Source organism: Antechinus flavipes, chromosome 6 (assembly GCF_016432865.1).
Source record: "Antechinus flavipes isolate AdamAnt ecotype Samford, QLD, Australia chromosome 6, AdamAnt_v2, whole genome shotgun sequence".
Taxonomy (NCBI): Eukaryota; Metazoa; Chordata; class Mammalia; order Dasyuromorphia; family Dasyuridae; genus Antechinus; species Antechinus flavipes.
Window position 1 is genome coordinate 171,181,761 of NC_067403.1, and position 18,416 is coordinate 171,200,176.

Below are 18,416 nucleotides of genomic sequence, written 5' to 3' on the forward strand. Positions count from 1 at the left end.
AGACCTTATGGCACAGGGTCTCACCAGATACTATCAGCAAAAACATCAAACCAAAGGCAGAGCAGCAGAAGAAACTAAGCTAAAATATCTGTATATACTCCATCGTCTCTTCTTTCATTATAGATCATTATGTCTTTCTTGCAAGCATTCTTCATCCTCCCCACCAGGAGAATTTACATAAGCATGTTGATGTATTCTGGGAATTCACCAAGTAGATAGATAGATAGATAGATGGATGGATGGACAGATGGAGAGACAGACAGAGAGACAGATAGATAGATATCAACATAGCTTTTCAAATTGATCCCAGAATAAATAGAGACAAAAAATTTTAATGGAAAATTAGTTCAACTAGATAATGCCTTATCATGAGAGACTGTTTTTAAAAATTATATAACTCATTAAGTCAAACAGAGAAGGCAAGTACATAGATGGATAGGTTCACTAAAAGACAGAGAAGATGCATGTCTGATATATATACAAAAAACTGGTAACAAATGGTGACTGAAACTACAGAGAAAATATTTGTAGAAAAATAGGAAAGTGGAGTAAAGGTACTTTTACCTGGGTTCTCGTGGGTCTTGGTTAAACTGAAAATCCTGATTAGGCAAAGGAGAGTAGAGGAATTCATAGGAGGATATGAAGAAAGAAGTATCTCTAAGTTACCCAGCCCTCAGAAAGAATATGTCCCTAGAGAGAAACTAATACAACCATAAAAGACAACATACCTCTAAACCAGACAGAGAAAGCATGAACCAATTCCAAGTTAGCTTCAGGGAGAAAGACTATCCCTTCTGGACCACCTTTAGAAAAAGGTCTGAAGCAAATACTGAAAAATAAAGGCTCCTTCAGGCCTTTTGAGCAAGACAACAAATCATCTTTCAACCAATCAACCTCATCTGTGCTTTCTAATTTTTATATTCTCTTCCAAATCCCAAAATTCATAGACAGTGTTGTCCCTAATTCCCCATAGTAAGAATATAGAAGAAATTTTATTTGTTAGAGTATTACTTATTCAATCTTTTTCTGATCTTGAAAGCACGTTTCTTTTTCACAAAAGCAAGTTAGCTTACTGCACATTAAAAAAATTTGGAAAAATTAATTATATTCAAAGGTCATTTAGAAAGGAGTGAGAGAAATATTACAATAGCAGATATTAATCTGTTAAATACAGCATGATTGACATTGTATCCTTTTATTGGACCTATATGGTTTATCTTTTTCTGGACCAAGTTTATCTTAGAATTTGTTATGTTTTGTTCCTCATAACCTTTAGATGGAGTCTTCTACACATTTTGTTCCTTATTGTTAAACCAAGGAGTTTTAATAGCCAGATCTAAAGTCAATAAGGTAGATAAACCTCTTCTTGAAGGATGAAAACAATGGAATCCAAGAGAAACATTCCAACCTAACTTTAACAAGCTTCTCAAATTCTATTCCTTTTAAGTAGGTAGAAGGATAGCTAGGTGGCACTGTGGATAGAACAATGACCTTGAAATCAGAAAACCCTCATCTTCCTGAGTTCAAATCTGGCTTCAGATACTTGCTAGCTGTATGGCTCTGGGCAAGTCGCTTAACCCTATTTGCTCCAGTTTACTCATCTATAAAATGAATAGAAGAAAATGGCAAACCACTCCAGTATCTTTGCCAAGAAAACCCCAAATGGAGTCACAAAGAGTTGGATATGATTGAAATAAGTCAGCAATAGCCATCAAGGACCAATTAAATAGTGAAAAGCACCACTCAGGATCATTATTATCAATGTTTTATTTTTTTTAAAAAAGAAGTAACTAGTGGAAGAGTAGTTAGAGCCTAGAGTTAAAAAGATCCAAGTACAAATCCAGCCTTATATTCTTACTTTCTGTACATACTTGGAAAAGTCACTTGACCTATCTGCCTTAAGTTCCTTAACTATAAAATAGTTGTATTAATAGATAGTGATTAATATTAATAATTAGCTAATCTAATAATTAAGAGATAATATAGGACCTACTTCCTAACATAATTGTGAGGATAAAATGGAGTAATATTTATAAAGTGCTTAGTAAAGTGTCTGATACATAGTAAATGGCATATAAATTTTTATATCCCTCTGTGCCCATCATGAGTACTGTAGTAAACTAGATACTTTTGTCATATATTGTAATAGTTTCAACTCTTAATTATGCTCCCTCAAATTCAGTCTATAAAAGATGGTCAATAGAGAGTCTTTTGTGCCTTTTTTGATCTCAGATTGTGGGGAAGTAATGATTGTCAGGATAGATTAAAAAAAGTCTGAATCATTCCTCATTTATAACCAGTGAACAGCTTCTATGTCAGGTGAAGAATAGTCTAATCTCCCCCCTTTTTTACATGTCTGATAGGCAAAATGACAGAGAAAATCAGGACTCAAGTAGGAAAAAAAACACATTCATTTTCTTCCACCCCCTTTAAACAAGACTATATTTTCTGCAGTCTTTTCCTTGGTTTTAAGAAATGCAACAAAATCAAGTTCCCAAATAATCAGACACCTGAGTGCAGTCTCAGAGGTTCTTCTCTGTTTCCCAGTATGTCTACCCAGCCTCCATCCTTGAAAAGGAACAAGTTCAAATCCTTTGCCCTGACAACGGAGTCAATTGTTTACTTAGATTTCGGCTTTGTGAGAAGAGGGGTAGAGGACTAGAAACAAATTATTTCAATTATAAGTAACTAACTAAGGTTTATCTTTTCTTTTTCTTCACTTCCCTTTACTTTGTACAGAAAGAAAAAGGAGAAAAAGAATATGAGGTTACTATGCAGAGAAACATGTAATTATTAAATATATTATGGTAGAAAAGTACTGAACAAGAGGAGCAACATAAGACATATTTTCAGAGCCAATGTATGGATTTGACAGCAAGGTAGCATAGTATATAAAGCACTAAGAAGACTAATCTTTCCTGAGTTCAAATCCAGGCTCAACACTATGTGACTACACAAGTCACTTACCCTTGTTTGCCTCCGTTTCCTACTCTGTAAAATGAGCTAGAGAGGAAATGACAAACCATTGTAGTATTTTTGCCAAGAAAACCCCAAAATAGGGTCACAAAGAGTTAGACATAACTGAAACAACTAAACAGCAACAAACAACAAAACAAGGATTTGGACAGGCAGAGGAAAGAAGAGTAGGAAAGTATTAATAGTAATAACAATACTATTTCTATACAATTTCTATATTGAAATATTTATATTTTTGATGATTAAGTTCAAAACAAAAATAAAATTTATAATAAAATATAGAACCAATGTGAGATTGTTTTTTAAAACCTTACTAGACTAAATTCATGTCCTTAAATTATATCTGTAGCCATAGTTATGCCTATGACTCAGTCCAATATGTGGTGATTATTAATTCCTAAAATAAAGAAAAGGGGGGAAAGTAAGTCATTGAAATATTCAGAGGAGAGCAGAATAAAGTCCAGAAGAGAACATAAAGAACAGTGTCAAATTTGAAATAAGCCAAAAAATCCAAATTGCTCTGTCATGAATCTCCATTGTATATCAATACTTTATGGAAATGCATGATTTCATCTATTTTCTGTTTTTTATAGGGAAAAAATTGTGGGTTTTGATGTTTCTCAAGTTCATAGTAATAAAATAAACACTGATAGAGAAATAAATGTGAGTGAAACAAAAAAAAAAAAAAAAAAAAAGGACCAAGTCCTCTCTCAAGTCTAATTTCATTCTATATTTAAGAGAGCTCTAAAAATCTGAGGCTGTTTTTCCCCTTGTCTTGGTTCCTCATTGACTAAGGATCTAACTAGAGAATAGAGAGAAGAAAAAGAAGAAAGATAACCTTGAAGAACATGACATGAAAATATTGAATTCTTCATTACAGGGGACACATAGTAGGGAGCAGTAACAATTCTCAATAATTTATAGAGGAGCAGCTCCCATTTGAATATTAGGTGGAATGGAGCTCAAGATTATAATGAGAATAAATAAGATAGGGAAAGTCAAGGACAAGAAGGGTTTTTCAGGTGAGGTACCTCCCTGATTTCCCAACACGAATGATCTGGAAACTTCTGCCTAGGTTTATGATTCTCTCAAAGGTTTATTGGAAAATTGCATTTACCTAGAGAGTATTGATTTCAATACTCTCTCTTGATTGTGGGACATCCAATAAATTCAAGTGTCCATTGTTTCCCTCTTCTATACCCACTCCCATGTCTCAGAAGCCAGGAATTTTCCTCAGGGCTTTGGCCTCTAAAAAATCAAAAATTGTTCTTGAATCTCTATCTCAGCCAACATTAATCATACCAGATTGTTATATTCACTTGTATGTCATGGAAGCATCTCTTCCATGATGTCATGGGCCTCTGAGAATGAAGAACAAACAACAATCACACCAGATAAGTATTTTTTTATTTTAATTTTAAAAATTTTTTTCATTTTAATTTTATTTTTTTATTTTAAATTTTAAAAAATAATTAGACATAGAACACACATTATAATCATCCAAACAAGCTTTTTAATATGTCTACCATGGGCCAATCACCATGTTGCAGACACAAAGAATAAAGTGATCCCTACCCTCAAGGAGCTAGGTAGAACAATGAAACAATGAACATGGAGTCAGGAACACCTAAATTCAAATCCAGTCTCAGACAGCTACACTTACTAGCTCTGACAAGTCATTTAGCCTGTTTGTCTTGATTTCCACATCTGTAAAATAGGGATAATAATATAAATCTTCTTCCTCAAAGTTGAGGATCAAATCAAATATCTATAAAAACTCTTTGCAAATCTTAAGACGCTGTATAAATGCTAGCTATTATTATTTTAATTATAATGAAATAAAGGAAGGAGAATACAATTAAAAGCAAACCACATAAACAGCTGCAATTTTGTTTTGTTTTTTTAATAGTATTTTATTTTTCCAAATATATGTAAAGAAAATTTTCAATATTCATTTTTGTAAGACTTTGTGTTCCAAATTTTTCTCCTTCTCTTTTTTACCTCCCTCCTCCCCAAGATAGCAAGCAATCTGCTATAGTTATATAGGTGCAGTCCTTTTAAACATATTTCCATATTTATCATGTTGTGCAAAAAAAAAAAAAAATCAGACCAAAAGGGGAAAAAACATGAAAAAGAAAAAAAAAAAAAGGAGAAAATAGTATACTTCAATCCACATTTAGTCTCCATAGTTCTCTCTGAATGTAGATAGCATTTTCTATCCCAAATCTACTGAATGTCTTGAATCACTACGTTGTTGAAAAGAATCAAGTTCATCACAGATGATCATTATATAAACTTGTAGTTACATTATACTTGTGCAATATTCTCTTGGTTCTGTTCACTTCACTCAGCTTCAGCTCATGTAAGTCTTTCTAGTGTTATCTGAAATCAACCCATTCATTATTTCTTATTGAACAATGTTCCATTATATTTCTATATCATAACTTATTCCCGAACTGATGGGCATCCATTCAATTTCTACTTCCTTTCCACTTACAAAAAAGCTTCCTAAAACATTTTTTTAATGTGGGTCCTTTCCCCTTTTTTATGATCTCTTTGGGATATAGACCCAGTAGTGAGACTGCTGGATCAAAGGATATGCAGAGTGTTATAGCCCTTTGGGCATAGTTCCAAATTGCTCTCCAGAATGGCCATTTTATAACACAGCCAGAGGACAGATTTGAGTATATTCTCCATACAGATAGATAAGCAGGAGATAAGGTAGGACTAATAAACAGCATCCCACCAACTCCAATTACTACCACCTAGCAATAAGTCTTTGAAGGGACGGAGAAGAGAAAAGACAGGGATCCCATGTATTCCTTGACCCCAACCCTCTCTTCCATCATCTTTCCCTGACACATTCCAGAAAAACACAAATTCACTGATCTACTTATTATTCTAACTTTTTAAAAATATCTCTCTACCTATTGGCAGAATCCTAAGAACGAAATTGAGAAGGTGATGCAGTTCCTGGGGAAGAATCTAGATGAAGAAGTCTTGAAAAAGATCATCCATCATACCTCATTTGAAATGATGAAAAACAATCCCTTGTTGAATTTTACAAATATATCAAGTAAAATAATGGATCACGATGTCTCCCCTCACATACGGAAGGGTAACTATTTTCCTGAGATTTCAATGATCATTTCCATGCTCTCATTGTTTGGTGGGGTGGAAAGAAATTGTAGTTATGATAATTGTCATCACCATCATTATTATTACAGAAACTAGCATTTATATAGCATTTACTACATGTCACATGCCAGGCACTGTGCTAAGTACTTTATAATCTCATTTGACCCGCAACAACCCTGAGAGATATATATGCCATTTCCCCATTTTATAGATGAGGAAACTGAAGCAGATAGAAATTAAGGGTCTTGCCTAAGGTCACACGACTAGTATCTGAGAGAAGATTTGAACTCCTCTTTCTCCAAATCCAGCACTCTATCATCTGTCCTACCAGCTGCCTCCAGACATAATTATTCTTTTTTTCTAAGTCAATGGTTCCATGTCTTTTTCAATCTCTGTTCCATTTTGGCTTTCAGTAAAACTTACCATACTTTCAATTTAATATGAAAGGAAATATATTCTGGATTTATTGAATTTTTGCATATAAGAAAGAAAGAGACTAAGTTTCTTATATCCCTGAAGGTATATGTACTCCAGGTTGGAGGATCCTGATCTATTCAGAGTGATGACTAGATTAGTATTTGAAGGATGGGGGGTTTTAAGATAATAAATTGAGATCTTTCATACACTCTGACCTAGATTTCTTCTTGACTAAAACGTCTTGATTAAAGTCACATCATGTAGATGACAATTTATGACAATCTAGATTTATAAGACAAATCAATTAAAGGCTGATTATTTGTGTTACCCTAGAATTTTTTAAATAGCAGCTTTACTAGTGTATTTCCAATATATTTTTACTTACAAAAGTTTTATTTATGCTAGAAGATTGGTAGTTTTTCTAACATGACAGGGAATCATGGAATCATAAAAATGGAAACCTGAAGGAAACCTTAGAGATGAAGGCATAGCGAAACCCTTCCCCAAAATATGAATCCCACTTAGTATATCCCCAACAAATAATCATCCAATTCTCTGGTGAGGGAAAACTGATTCTACTTTGTTTAAGTTCGAATTGGTGAAGTAGATTAAAGGTAAATGTTTGCTTGCCTATATTATTTTACACTCTCTTTTCCTATTTCAGCTTCCTTATTAAACATTTACTAGCACAACCCTTATATTGCAGGGAGGCAGATTTTAGCTTAACAAAAAGGAATATATATATATATATATATATATATATATATATATATATATATATATATAATATATATATATATATATATATATATATATTCCATCTCTAGGCAAATAACTTTTTAAATATTTGTATAGAACATTATCTTTAGTCCTGCTAAATTCCATTGCTTTAGTTTCAGTCCACCATTTTGGATCTTCATGGAAGGAAGGAAGAAGAGAGGGAGGAGGGGAGGGAAGGAAGGAAGGAAGGAAGGAAGGAAGGAAGGAAGGAAGGAAGGAAGGAAGGAAAGAAGGAAGGAAGGAAAAAGGAAGAAAAGAAGGAAGGAAGAGAGGGAAGGAGGAAGGAAGGAGGAAGGAAGGAAGGAGGGAGGGATGAAGGAGAGGAGGGGAGGGAGGAAGGGAGGAGGAAGGAAGAAGAAGGAAGGAAGGAAGAGAGGAGGGAAGAGAGGAAAGAGGGAAGGAGAAGAGGAAGGAAGGAAGGAGGGAAGGAGAAGAGGAAGGAACGAAGGAAGGAAGGAGGAAGGAGGAAGGAAGGAAGGAAGGAGAAGGAAGGAAGGAAGGAAGGAAGGAGGAGGAAGGAAGGAAGGAAGAGGAAGGAAGGAAGGAAGGAAGGAAGGAGGAGAAGGAAGGAAGGAAGGATAGGAGAAGGAAGAAGGAAGGAAGGAAGGAGGAAGGAGGAAGGAAGGAAGGAAGGAAGGAAGAAGGAAGGAAAGAAGGGAAGAGAGAAGGAAGGAAGGGAGGAGAGAAGGAAGGAATGAAGGAACGAAGGAAGGAAGGAGGGAAAGAAGGAAGGAAGGATGGGAGAAGGAAGGAAGAGGAAGGAAGGAAGGAAAGAAGGGAGGAGGAGGAAGGAAGGAAGGAGGGAGGGAGGAAGGGAGGAGGAAGGAAGGAGGAGGAGAAAAGGAGGAAGGAGGGAGGAGGAAGGAAGGAAGGAAGGAGAGGAAGGAAGGAAGGGAGGAGAGAAGGAAGGAAGGGAGGAGGGAAGGAAGGGAGGGAGGAAGGAAGGAAGGAAGGAGGGAAAGAAGGAAGGAAGGATGGGAGAAGGAAGGAAGGAGGGAGGAAGGAAGGAAGGAGGGAAGGAAGGAAGGAAGGAAGGAAGGAAGGAAGGAAGGAAGGAAGGAGGAAGGAAGGAAGGAAGGAGGAGGAAGGAGGAAGGAAGGAAGAAGAAGGAAGGAGAAAGGAAGGAGGGAGGGAGGAAGGAAGGAAGGAGGAAGGGAGGAGGGAAGGAAGGAAGGAGGAAGGGAGGAGGAGGGAAGGAAGGAGAGGAAGGGAGGAAGGAAGAAGGAAGGAAGGAAGGAAGGAAGGAAGGATGGGAGAAGGAAGGAAGAGGAAGGGAGGAGGGAAGGAAGGAAGGAAGGAAGGAGGGAGGAGGGAAGGAAGGAAGGAGGAAGGAAGGAGGAAGGAAGGAAGGAAGGAAGGAAGGAAAGAAGGAGGAGAGAAGGAAAGAAGGAAGGGAGGAGGGAAGGAGGAAGGAAGAAGGAGGGAGGAAGGAAGGAAGGAAGAAGGAAGGAAGGAAGAAGGAAGGAAGGAGGAAGGAAGGAGGAAGGAAGGGAGGAGGAAGGAAGAGAGGGAAGGAGGAAGGAGGAAGGAAGGAAGGAAGGAAGGAAGGAAGGAAGGAAGGAAGGAAGGAAGGAGAGGACGAAGGAAAGACGGAGGGAGGGAGGGAGACATAACTTGAACTAGCCAGTTGACTCCCAGTGGGGCAGTTCCCAGTACCCTCAGATTAAGTGAGGCAGGGTTGTGCATGGTTCCTTAATCCTCAACTTCAACCCTATCAAAAGTCCTAAGTAGGATCTCATGAAACATCATCCAACAGAAGAGGGCAGTAGAAGGCAGCATGGGCGTCTCCTTTCTCAGCCTGTAGATGTCACTAGAAGACAACCGATAACTCTCCACCATTCAATTCTCTTCAAGGAGCTTCCAGCCCTCCCTTCTCCAGCCAATCAGCAAAGCCGAAGCCCTTTTGCAAATTTCCAGCTACGAAACTGACTTTCCGCGGGAAGCTTGGTGCAGCTTCTGTTCCAGGCTTCTCGTTCCTCTCCGAGGCTGGACTGGCTCTCTTGCTTCTTTTTCTATCACCTCTTCCTACGCCTTGTTCTCAAAGTATTTTCTCGTGCTTTTTAACAAGCTAATGAGCCAGGCCGAGCTTCCAGCTGGCCAGAGAGCCGTCTTGACCTTTTGAGATAAAATTCAAAAGCTCTCGTAGAGGCAACTAACAATAGTACCCAGCTTACAGCGTTGTACTGAGAATCAAATGAGGTGATATATGTGCACTGTATAAAGCCTATGTTAGTCCATAGCCTATTTTTTCAGACCACACAAACAATTGTCAGAGACAGAAATGACTTGGAAGTTTCATTCTCTTTTCTGTATTTCAGGGACTGTTGGTGACTGGAAGAATTACTTCACGGTGGCCCAAAATGAAGTGTTTGATAAACTGTATGAGAAGGAAATGGCCAGAACCACACTAAAGTTCTGTACAGAGATCTAAGGTGACCTGCCTCTCAGACCCACGTTCTTGATCTCCACTTGGATCCCCTCAGTGTCTTCCACCAGCTTCTTGCTACCAACACCTTTTTTATATCCTTATTAAGTCCCTGGCCAAAGGGGATTGTAAAGTTTCACTTTTCCCTTGCCCTGATTGTTCTTCCTTTTTCCTCCTTTTCCTCTTATTCATTATTCCTCCTTTCTTTTCTTCCTCATTTTTCCTATTCTTTGTTCTTTCTCTTTTTTTCTCATCTTCGTCCATCTTCTTTCTTCTATTAGAAAAATAGAAGGGATTTTTATGGCTCATCACTACCAAAAAAAAAATATATGCCATAGCTTAAATTAAATGAAACCCACACAAAGGACAGAATACTAAAAACTGACCCTGGCCTTCCATAAAATTGTGCTAAGAATTAGTCACTTCCTGTTCAAATTTCTCTTATAACCTTCTTTCCAGAGGCAGCTTGTTTAAATTAGGTAGCAATAGATCAAGCTCATGGATTTCTAGACAAAGCAGATTCAAACTGCTGTGAGAACCAGGTTTCTCTGGCTCTAAGTAATCTTATTTGTTCTATCATTAGGCAAATTCTTCTATATGATCACATGTATAGGACTGCCTGCCATCTAGGGGAGGAGGTGGAGAGAGGGAGGGGAAAAGTCAGAACAGAAGGGAGTGCAAGGGATAATGCTGTAAAAAAAAAAAAAAAAAAATTACCCAGGCATGGGTTCTGTCAATAAAAAGTTATAATTATTTTTTAAAAAATTATTCTATATGGCAGAAAGCACTTTTTTTTTTTTACTCCCCTCTCCCCAGAGCCCTACCTTTAGACCTCTATCTCATGAGAACCTGGAAGTCTCCACTCTCTATTTTGTTGATTGTGTGTTGTTATGAAGTCTTGATCTCATTTTGAGTTCCCTGGTGCCTGAAAAAACTCCCTCCTTATTTTCAGTTCTTAGAAGGCATCTGTAGGGATTATAATTGTCTAAGTACAATAAAAGAAACTGAGAAAAATGAGACTTTATTAAAGGATCTATGGTCCCTTCTAATGAACAGGAGTTACTTATTCCTCACAATCTGAGATGCCCCCTTCTTCCAGGAACTTGTTTGGTTAGGGTTTGATACCAAAATATGCAAAAGAGGCATGCCAAAATACAGAATCTCATTGGTTGATAGACCTTGCTCTTGAGAGTCAAAAATGACATTCCGGGGAGAGGGGGAGGTATATGTCAAAGGTTGGATGAAGCATAGGGCATCTCCACTGACTAAGTAGTCATAAGATGGTCACCTGCTCATGTTGGACAAGAGAGAATTGTCCAAAGGTACAAAATTAAATTGGAAGACTTTCCAAAACATTAAAGCATCCACCCATGCTGATTTGGGACATGAAGTTTGAGTAATACAGGATGGAGATGCTGTGTAAGTGAGCTTTATAACTTGGTAAAGAAGTGGTGAACATTACACTAAAGTATAAGAATCTGTTTTTCCCTACATGATTCAAGTAAAATATCAAACTGATATTAATTGGTTAGAATATTGATTGGAATAGAGTAGGGTTCAAATGAATTAATTCTCACACCTAACAAAGTTTAGTTCAAGTTCCTACATAACATCTTTCCTGATTCCCCTAATTTTTTAAGAGAGGTGATACAGTGATAGAGTACTGGTCCTAGAATAAGGAGAACCCAAGTTTAAATCTGGTCTCAGACTCTTATTAACTGTGTGACCCTGGACAAGTTATTAAACCCTGTTTGCCTCAGTTTCCTTATCTGTAAAATGAGCTGGAGAAGAAAATGGTGAAATCACTCCAAAATCTTTGCTATGAAAATCCCAAAATGGGGTCATGAAAAGTTAAGATAAAACAACTTGACTTAACCACAAATATGTATGTGTTGAATTTTCTTATCCATGTACATTTATTATATGTCTTGCTCTTATATGTATATTTGTTCTTATTTTCATAGTTTCCCTGAAGGAAAATATAAACTCCTTGAAGGAAATAAATACCTGTTTTCATTTTCATGTCTGGATTAACAATACCTAGCTTTGTGTCCTAGCTTTGCATTGTCATGAGTTGAATTAAATAATCCTGGATGAGATCCAAGATTCTTCCTTTAAACCTCAAGCTATCCCAAAGAGCTGATCTAATAGCTGCTTATTTCTCATTCCTAGAGATTTGAAAATCTTCAGCTTCCAGAAATTCACTCATGACATTCCTTTCAGATTTAGTTTGTTTTTCTAAAACAAGTTTTTAAGAGATAAATTGAGACTATTTTATCAGGTACCAGGGTTCAGTCTCTATATAAATGATGCACAGATTTAATATCCAGCCCTTCCTTGTCTCCTGAACTACAGGTCAGCATAACTATCTTGTTGCCAGGTGTCTTCCTTTCTAGCTTGACAACATCTCTCATACCTGGTCTCTCACCCTAATTCAGACCATCACCTCGTGCCTGGACAATTGCAATAGTCTCTCCCGTGGGTGATCATCAATTAGGAAATGGCTGAATAAATTATGGGATGTGATTATGATAAACTATTATTATCCAATGGGGAATGATGAGAGGATGCTCTCAGAAAAAACCTGAAAATTTCTCCATGAATCAAGCAAAGTGAAATATAATGTGTACAAAGTAATAGGAAAGTCTGTGAATGACTTTGCTATTCTCCACAATACAATGATCCACAACTATTCCGAAGGACTTATGATGAAAAAAATCCTATCCATACCCAGAGAAAGAACTGATTGTGTCTGAATACAGATTGAAGCATACTCTCTCTCTCTCTTTTTTTTTTTATTTTATTTTTCTTGAGGGGTTTTTTGGGGGAGTAAAATATGTTTTCTTTCACAGCATGACTTTTATGGAAATGTTTTGCATAACTTCACATGTGCTTTCCTAATAGGGGTTAGGAGCAGGGAAAAGGAAGAGAATCTAGAACTCAAAGTTTTAAAAACAAATGTAACCGGGGAAAAATTAAAATATTAAATGGTCTCTCCCTACTAGAGTCCTTACCTAATCCAACCATCTTCACTCAACTAATAAAGTTATAGCTTAAGTTAGTTAATGTAAATCCCCCTATTCAATAAACTTCTGTGATTCTCTGTTGCCTTGCAGACAAATATAACCTCTTCTTTCTGTTGAACATTTAAAGCTCTTCATAATTTAGACCCTTCCTACCCTTTCAGTTTTCTTACATGTCTTCATCTCCACAGATTCTCCAGTTCACTCACTTCCTTGTTTTTCCTCAAACATACCATTTATTAAGCTCTACTGTATACTAGACACCAGGCAAAACTAAGGCTAAAAAGAACCTGATTGCAAAAGCTTTTTAATATCCAACAATTTCAGATTCCCTGGCCACCCTGAGGCAGTTAGATGGGGCTGTGGAGAAAGCCCTGAATCTAAAGTCAGAAAGTTGTTCAGTCATTGGTTTTCTTAGCAAAAATGCATGATTTGCCATTTCCTTCTCCAATTGGGCTAAGTGACTTGCTTAATTACACAGCTCGTAAGTGTCTGAGACCAGATTTTAACTCAGCAAGATGAGTCTTCCTGACTCCAGACCTGGCACTCTACCCATTGAGCAGCCTATCTGCCCTTAGGGAGTCAAGAAGAACCTGAGTTCAAATCATCCTAAAACCCTTACAAGCTAGGTGACCTTGAACAAAGTCACTTATCTTATGCCTGCCACAGTTCCCTCATTTCTAAAAATAAAATGGAGATAAGAGCACCTGCTTTCCAAGGTTGCTTGAGGATAAAAGAAATATCAGTAAAGGATTTAGCACAGTCCCTGGAAGATAGTAGCACTTAATATAAATAGTAGTTCCCTTTCCCTTCCCTCTGTTGGCTGAGGGATAATTCAAGATTAGAAATCTGAAACCTCTGGGGAAGCCAAGTTATATAAACATAAGGTCATTATTTGTTGTTCTTTATAGAGGCTTAACACCGGATAAAGATTGCTTATTGGAGGAAAAGAAGAGCAGGTAATAAATCTCTCCAAAGTTAAGAAGGCTAGCTTAATACCCTAAATAAGAATGGAGACTGGAAAAGAGTTTGAAGGACTAGAATGTTGTGTTAAATTTATTTATTTATTTATTTATTTATTTATTTATTTTGTAATAGCTTTTTAGTTTTCAACATACATACAAAGATAATTTTCAACACTTACCCTTGCAAAACCTTTGTGTTCCATATTTCTCTCTTCCTCACCACCTCCCCACCTCATTTAGATAGCAAGTAATCCAACATAGGTTAAACATGTGCAATTCTTTTAAACATATTTCCACATTTATCATGCTAGTGCTGTACTATATTGCAAAGCTTCTTAAACTGTGTGTCTGAACTCCATGTAGGGTAACCTAACTGAATTTGAAGGTTATGAAAAATTTGGCAAAATAAATACTATCAAAATTTTTATTTAATTCTTTATGTAAAAATAAACAAGCTCATCTATCTCATTAGTATGTAAATTTGCTTTCATCTTTAATAAATGATAAAATTATATGTATACCAAGGAATTTTTTAAATAAATTTTTTTGATTTATTATCAGTAAATGTTTGATTTGCATACCTATTTTATAGACCTATGCACACAGGGTCATGTGAAAATTTCTCAGGAGAAAAGGATTGAAGAATAGAAAAAAATTTAAGAAGCCCTGCTATATAGAATGAGATGAAATTCAAGAGGAATAAGGACAGCTAGATGGCACTATAATGCACAGAGTGTCAGGCCTGGAGTCAGGAAAATTTATCTTTATGAATTCAAATTTGGTCTTGGATACTTATTTGCTGTGTGATAATGGACAAGTCATTTAACCCTTTTTCCATTAGTTTCCTTATCTGTAATATGGACACAACAACAACAACTTAAAAAGTCAATTCAGAATGAGAGAAACATCGATAAGCATGAAAAAGAAAAATGATCTGGGTACTTCAGTGGGCTGCAATCCCACTATAAGGAAGTAGTGGAATATAGCAGACAAAAAAAAAATTTTAAGAGTGCATTCAGAGGGACAAAACTTATAGGAAGGAACAGAGAGGTAGTTGTAAAGATTGTCCTATTCAGACCTTATCTGAGGTATTGTCTTAATGCAGAGTTGAGGGTCATTGACAAGAAGGATGTATTGCCTAAAGAGGGCAACCATTTTAATAAAGCCTTGAAAAACTAATGTTGATGAAATTTTAACAAAGATAATATGAGGGAAAGAGAATATTCAGAGTACATGACAAGTTGTCTTTGAGATTACAATGGACTGGTACATAGAGAAGGGACTAAACTTTTTCTGTTTGGCCCCAGAGGGTAGAGCTAGGAAGTTGTATAGAGGGAAATTTGACTTGATGTCTATAAAAACATCAAGACAATGAAAGTGGTCCTAAAGTGGGAATGAGATGGCTAAGAAAATTTTAGGTATGGATTAGCTTAATTGGTTGACAAAAGTCTATTTCAATTCTGAAATTCTGTAATTCTTTGATTCTGAGAGATGTGGAGCATCAGCCTTGTCTTTCAATCCTTGAGCACTAGGGGCTACTCAAGGGCAGAGGTCAAAAATTGTTTGTATGTTTGAAAAGGTATAAAACTAGGAGTTGGAAGTCATGGGATGAAGTCTGTTTTGTCATTTTGTGACTATGTGATTTTAAGGTGTATTATTTAAATGCTGAGTCCTCAGGTCATTCATCTATAAAATAGGGACAATATTTATCCAGGTTTTCAAAGCTACAAATAACAGAGACACAGCACAGTAGAGAAAGTACTTGCCTTAAAGTCAGTCAGCAAGCTTTTATAAGTGCTTATTATATACTGTACAAAATACTGGAGGTTTAAAGGCAAAAATAAAACAAATAAAAGAATAACCCCTACTTGCAAGGAGCTCATAGTCTCATGTCAGAAAGAACTGAATTTGAATCTTGCCTCAGATACCTATTTGCCTCAAACTCTGGGCAAGTCACTTAAGCTTGTTTGCCTCAGTTTCCTCATCTGTAAAATGAGCAAGAGAAGGAAATGGCAAATCACTCTAATACTTTTGACAAAAAAAAAAACCCAAATGGGGTCATAAAGACTGAAAAATGACTGGACAACAAGAAGCAAATGTTAGAGATTGCTAATCCAATCAGAACTTTCTTTATAGCCTGTGTTTAGTACAAGAGCATGGGGGGAGGAAGGAGACACAGAGGAGTGGAATCAGTATTTTAAATCCCTGGGATATGATTCATTTCAAATAAAACTGAAATAAGAAGAGGAATTTTCAGATATTAGAACAGAAATGAAGGTGTGGGACAACATGCCATTTATTTCTTTACCTGTGAGAACAAAATAGAAATTAATCCTTATAATCTTTGGATAAAGCTGCACATTGAGAATATGCATCCAATTACCATGGAAAGCTGGTCCTGAAATTTCTATGGCAATGATAACTCAGAAATAGAAACCTGAACCTTTCAGGGATTACCAAATTGTGCAAACATCAGATCATTATTTGTTAGGATTTTGTTTAGTTTTTCTTTTTATATTTACTTTTGTGACTTACTTTTGGGAGCCAAAAGGCTTGGCTATGGACCAAGATGGTAAAATGCTATCATTGGGGATGGTATTTTGTTGGTTTTTTTTTTCCCCTAAGCCCCAAGGGAATTTCAGGCACATTATCCAGAAAACTATCAATCTTGATCTTTAGGGTGGGATCCAAGGGTGCAAAATACCTAAGCTGAGCACATGAAACACAAAGAGCAAGAGAACGAAGGAAAACTTGCCACTGCAAGCAGATACTCCAAGTGGGAGGATGAAAAGTGGGAGGGAGAGAGTGGAGACCGAGAAGCAAAGAGAGACAGAGATAGACAGGGAAATGAAATTTGGTTCACATGGGGGCTTAGATCCAATTTAGAACAGTTGAGCAAAATGAGAGATAGGATTCAACTATTACAAGTCTGGTGAATTGTGAATCTATAATATCTGGTGCAGAGTTCCTATCTTGGGCTCCATGAACTTTTAAAAAATTGTTTTGGTAAGTGCGTTTCATTCTCATTGGTTTCCTTTGTGTTTTCATTCATGAATTTAAAAACATTTTTCTGAGAAGGGGACTTTAGGCTCAACCAGACTGCCGAAGGTTCATGACACAAAATTCTATCCATATGAGAGTGAGAATATGAACAAACTGAATATATCTTCTGGCTCAGCAGATGATTGACAACTTGGCGTGTGAATTACCACCTGCTAACTACACTTTTTTTTAAATCTGAACTTGTGATTTCACTGGAATAATGAATTGTGATTGAGGAGACTAGCTCTGCCAATGTAGACAGGCAACTGTTCTGAAATGTAGGGTGTTAGAATATCAGACTGTATTTCTTCCATGGCCAAGTGACTTATATACAAAGATGGTGTCTGAGAATGGATTTAGGATTTCTGGAACACAACTTAAAAGACAAGACTTTTGGAGAGAGAAGGAACACAACTTAAAACAACTGGTTTAATTTTGTAGGGGTCATTGGTTTGGAATCATGCAAATCTAATCAAAAGGACTTTTTTTTTTTTAAGTTTGTTTTCACCATTTCCTGTCTCTCAGAGTCTCATCAATAATAGGATCCTGATTGCTGCCCCACCAACCCTGAACTCACAGAAATCATCAATCATGGGTCTCAGGAGAACAATGAGCAGTCCAGTATGTTCTGGAACCACATCACCAGGTAACCATGTGATGGCTATCACAAAACATAACACAGAAATCAACCAATAAAAAGAAGCACCAACAGGATACGGACCAAGACATTGGACTGCAAACCTCAATAAATTTTCCCCTGACACAGCACCTGTGCCACTCTGCTTCTTCACTGTCCTTGGATGAACCTATGCTAATTGTAATATCATTACCATACATTAATAATCTCTAAGTGAGCTTTTCTGTATGCATTCTGGTAACCCCATGCATAGTTTTGGACTTCCCTGTTAGCAAACTCCTCCTAAAACCTCAATATTTATATCTCTTGTGATGTAATCAGCACTATTCAATAAAAATCCTCATATCTCATATCTTAGCAATCATATTAAGGCTGCAATTAATATGGACATTGGATCAGCTTTAGTCCACTATAACTCAGAATTCTGAGCAAAAAATATCCATTAGCTTGTTTCCCCAGTAGCTGGAAATATAAACATGTCCCACCACATTCTTTCAAAGGATATTTAAATTGGGAAAAAAAGGGATAAAATGCTGCAAAATATCCACCAATCTAGCAACGACGATCAATAAGAAAAGCAGGAAAACAAATGGCAATAGGGAAAGCCAGTCATTCAAAGCAGAAAAAAATCCAAGAAAGGGACCAGAGATCCCAAGTCAAGAAAGCAAATACAATCCCACTTTAATAATTAAGACTTGGTAGAATAAAATCCACAACTAGATTCTGGTTCTAAAAGAGGCACTTTATTCAAAAGGAACATGAAAAGAAAAAGTTTACATGTATGAAGGGGTTAGGGTTAGTGAGTAGTGTTATATAATAAGAAAATGAACTCATTAGGAATCCAAAGATGAGAGAAGGGAGAGCACTTAGTTTAACTCAATGAATTTGTGTGTGATATTATCACTGGAGTACATGGCAGTTGCTTGGAAAGGAGGAATAAATAGATGAGGAATCTAGGGAGAGAGAGATCCTAAATCTGACACAATTGGAATAAGATGATCATGGGGAAAGAG

General features: G+C 36.7%; 1 protein-coding gene across 4 annotated transcripts in view; it reads left to right on the top strand.

Annotated features, from left to right (window-relative positions):
- The window catches only part of LOC127539883 (sulfotransferase 1B1-like), a 40,314-nt gene extending 22,559 nt beyond the window's left edge, over positions 1-17,755 (top strand). The window contains exons 6-9 of one of the 4 annotated variants that reach the window (XR_007948042.1): positions 5,914-6,094; positions 9,630-9,743; positions 12,175-12,258; positions 17,292-17,755. Coding sequence is in view for 3 of the 4 variants with exons in the window: in XM_051964302.1 (XP_051820262.1) it covers positions 5,914-6,094; positions 9,630-9,742 (294 nt within the window). In the remaining variant the exon portion in view is untranslated. Of the gene's footprint in view, positions 1-5,913; positions 6,095-9,629; positions 9,744-12,174; positions 12,259-13,670; positions 13,719-17,263 lie in introns of all 4 variants that reach the window. The other 3 variants (XM_051964302.1, XM_051964300.1, XM_051964301.1) reach the window with 3 other exon arrangements.
- Positions 17,756-18,416: the final 661 nt, after the last annotated feature.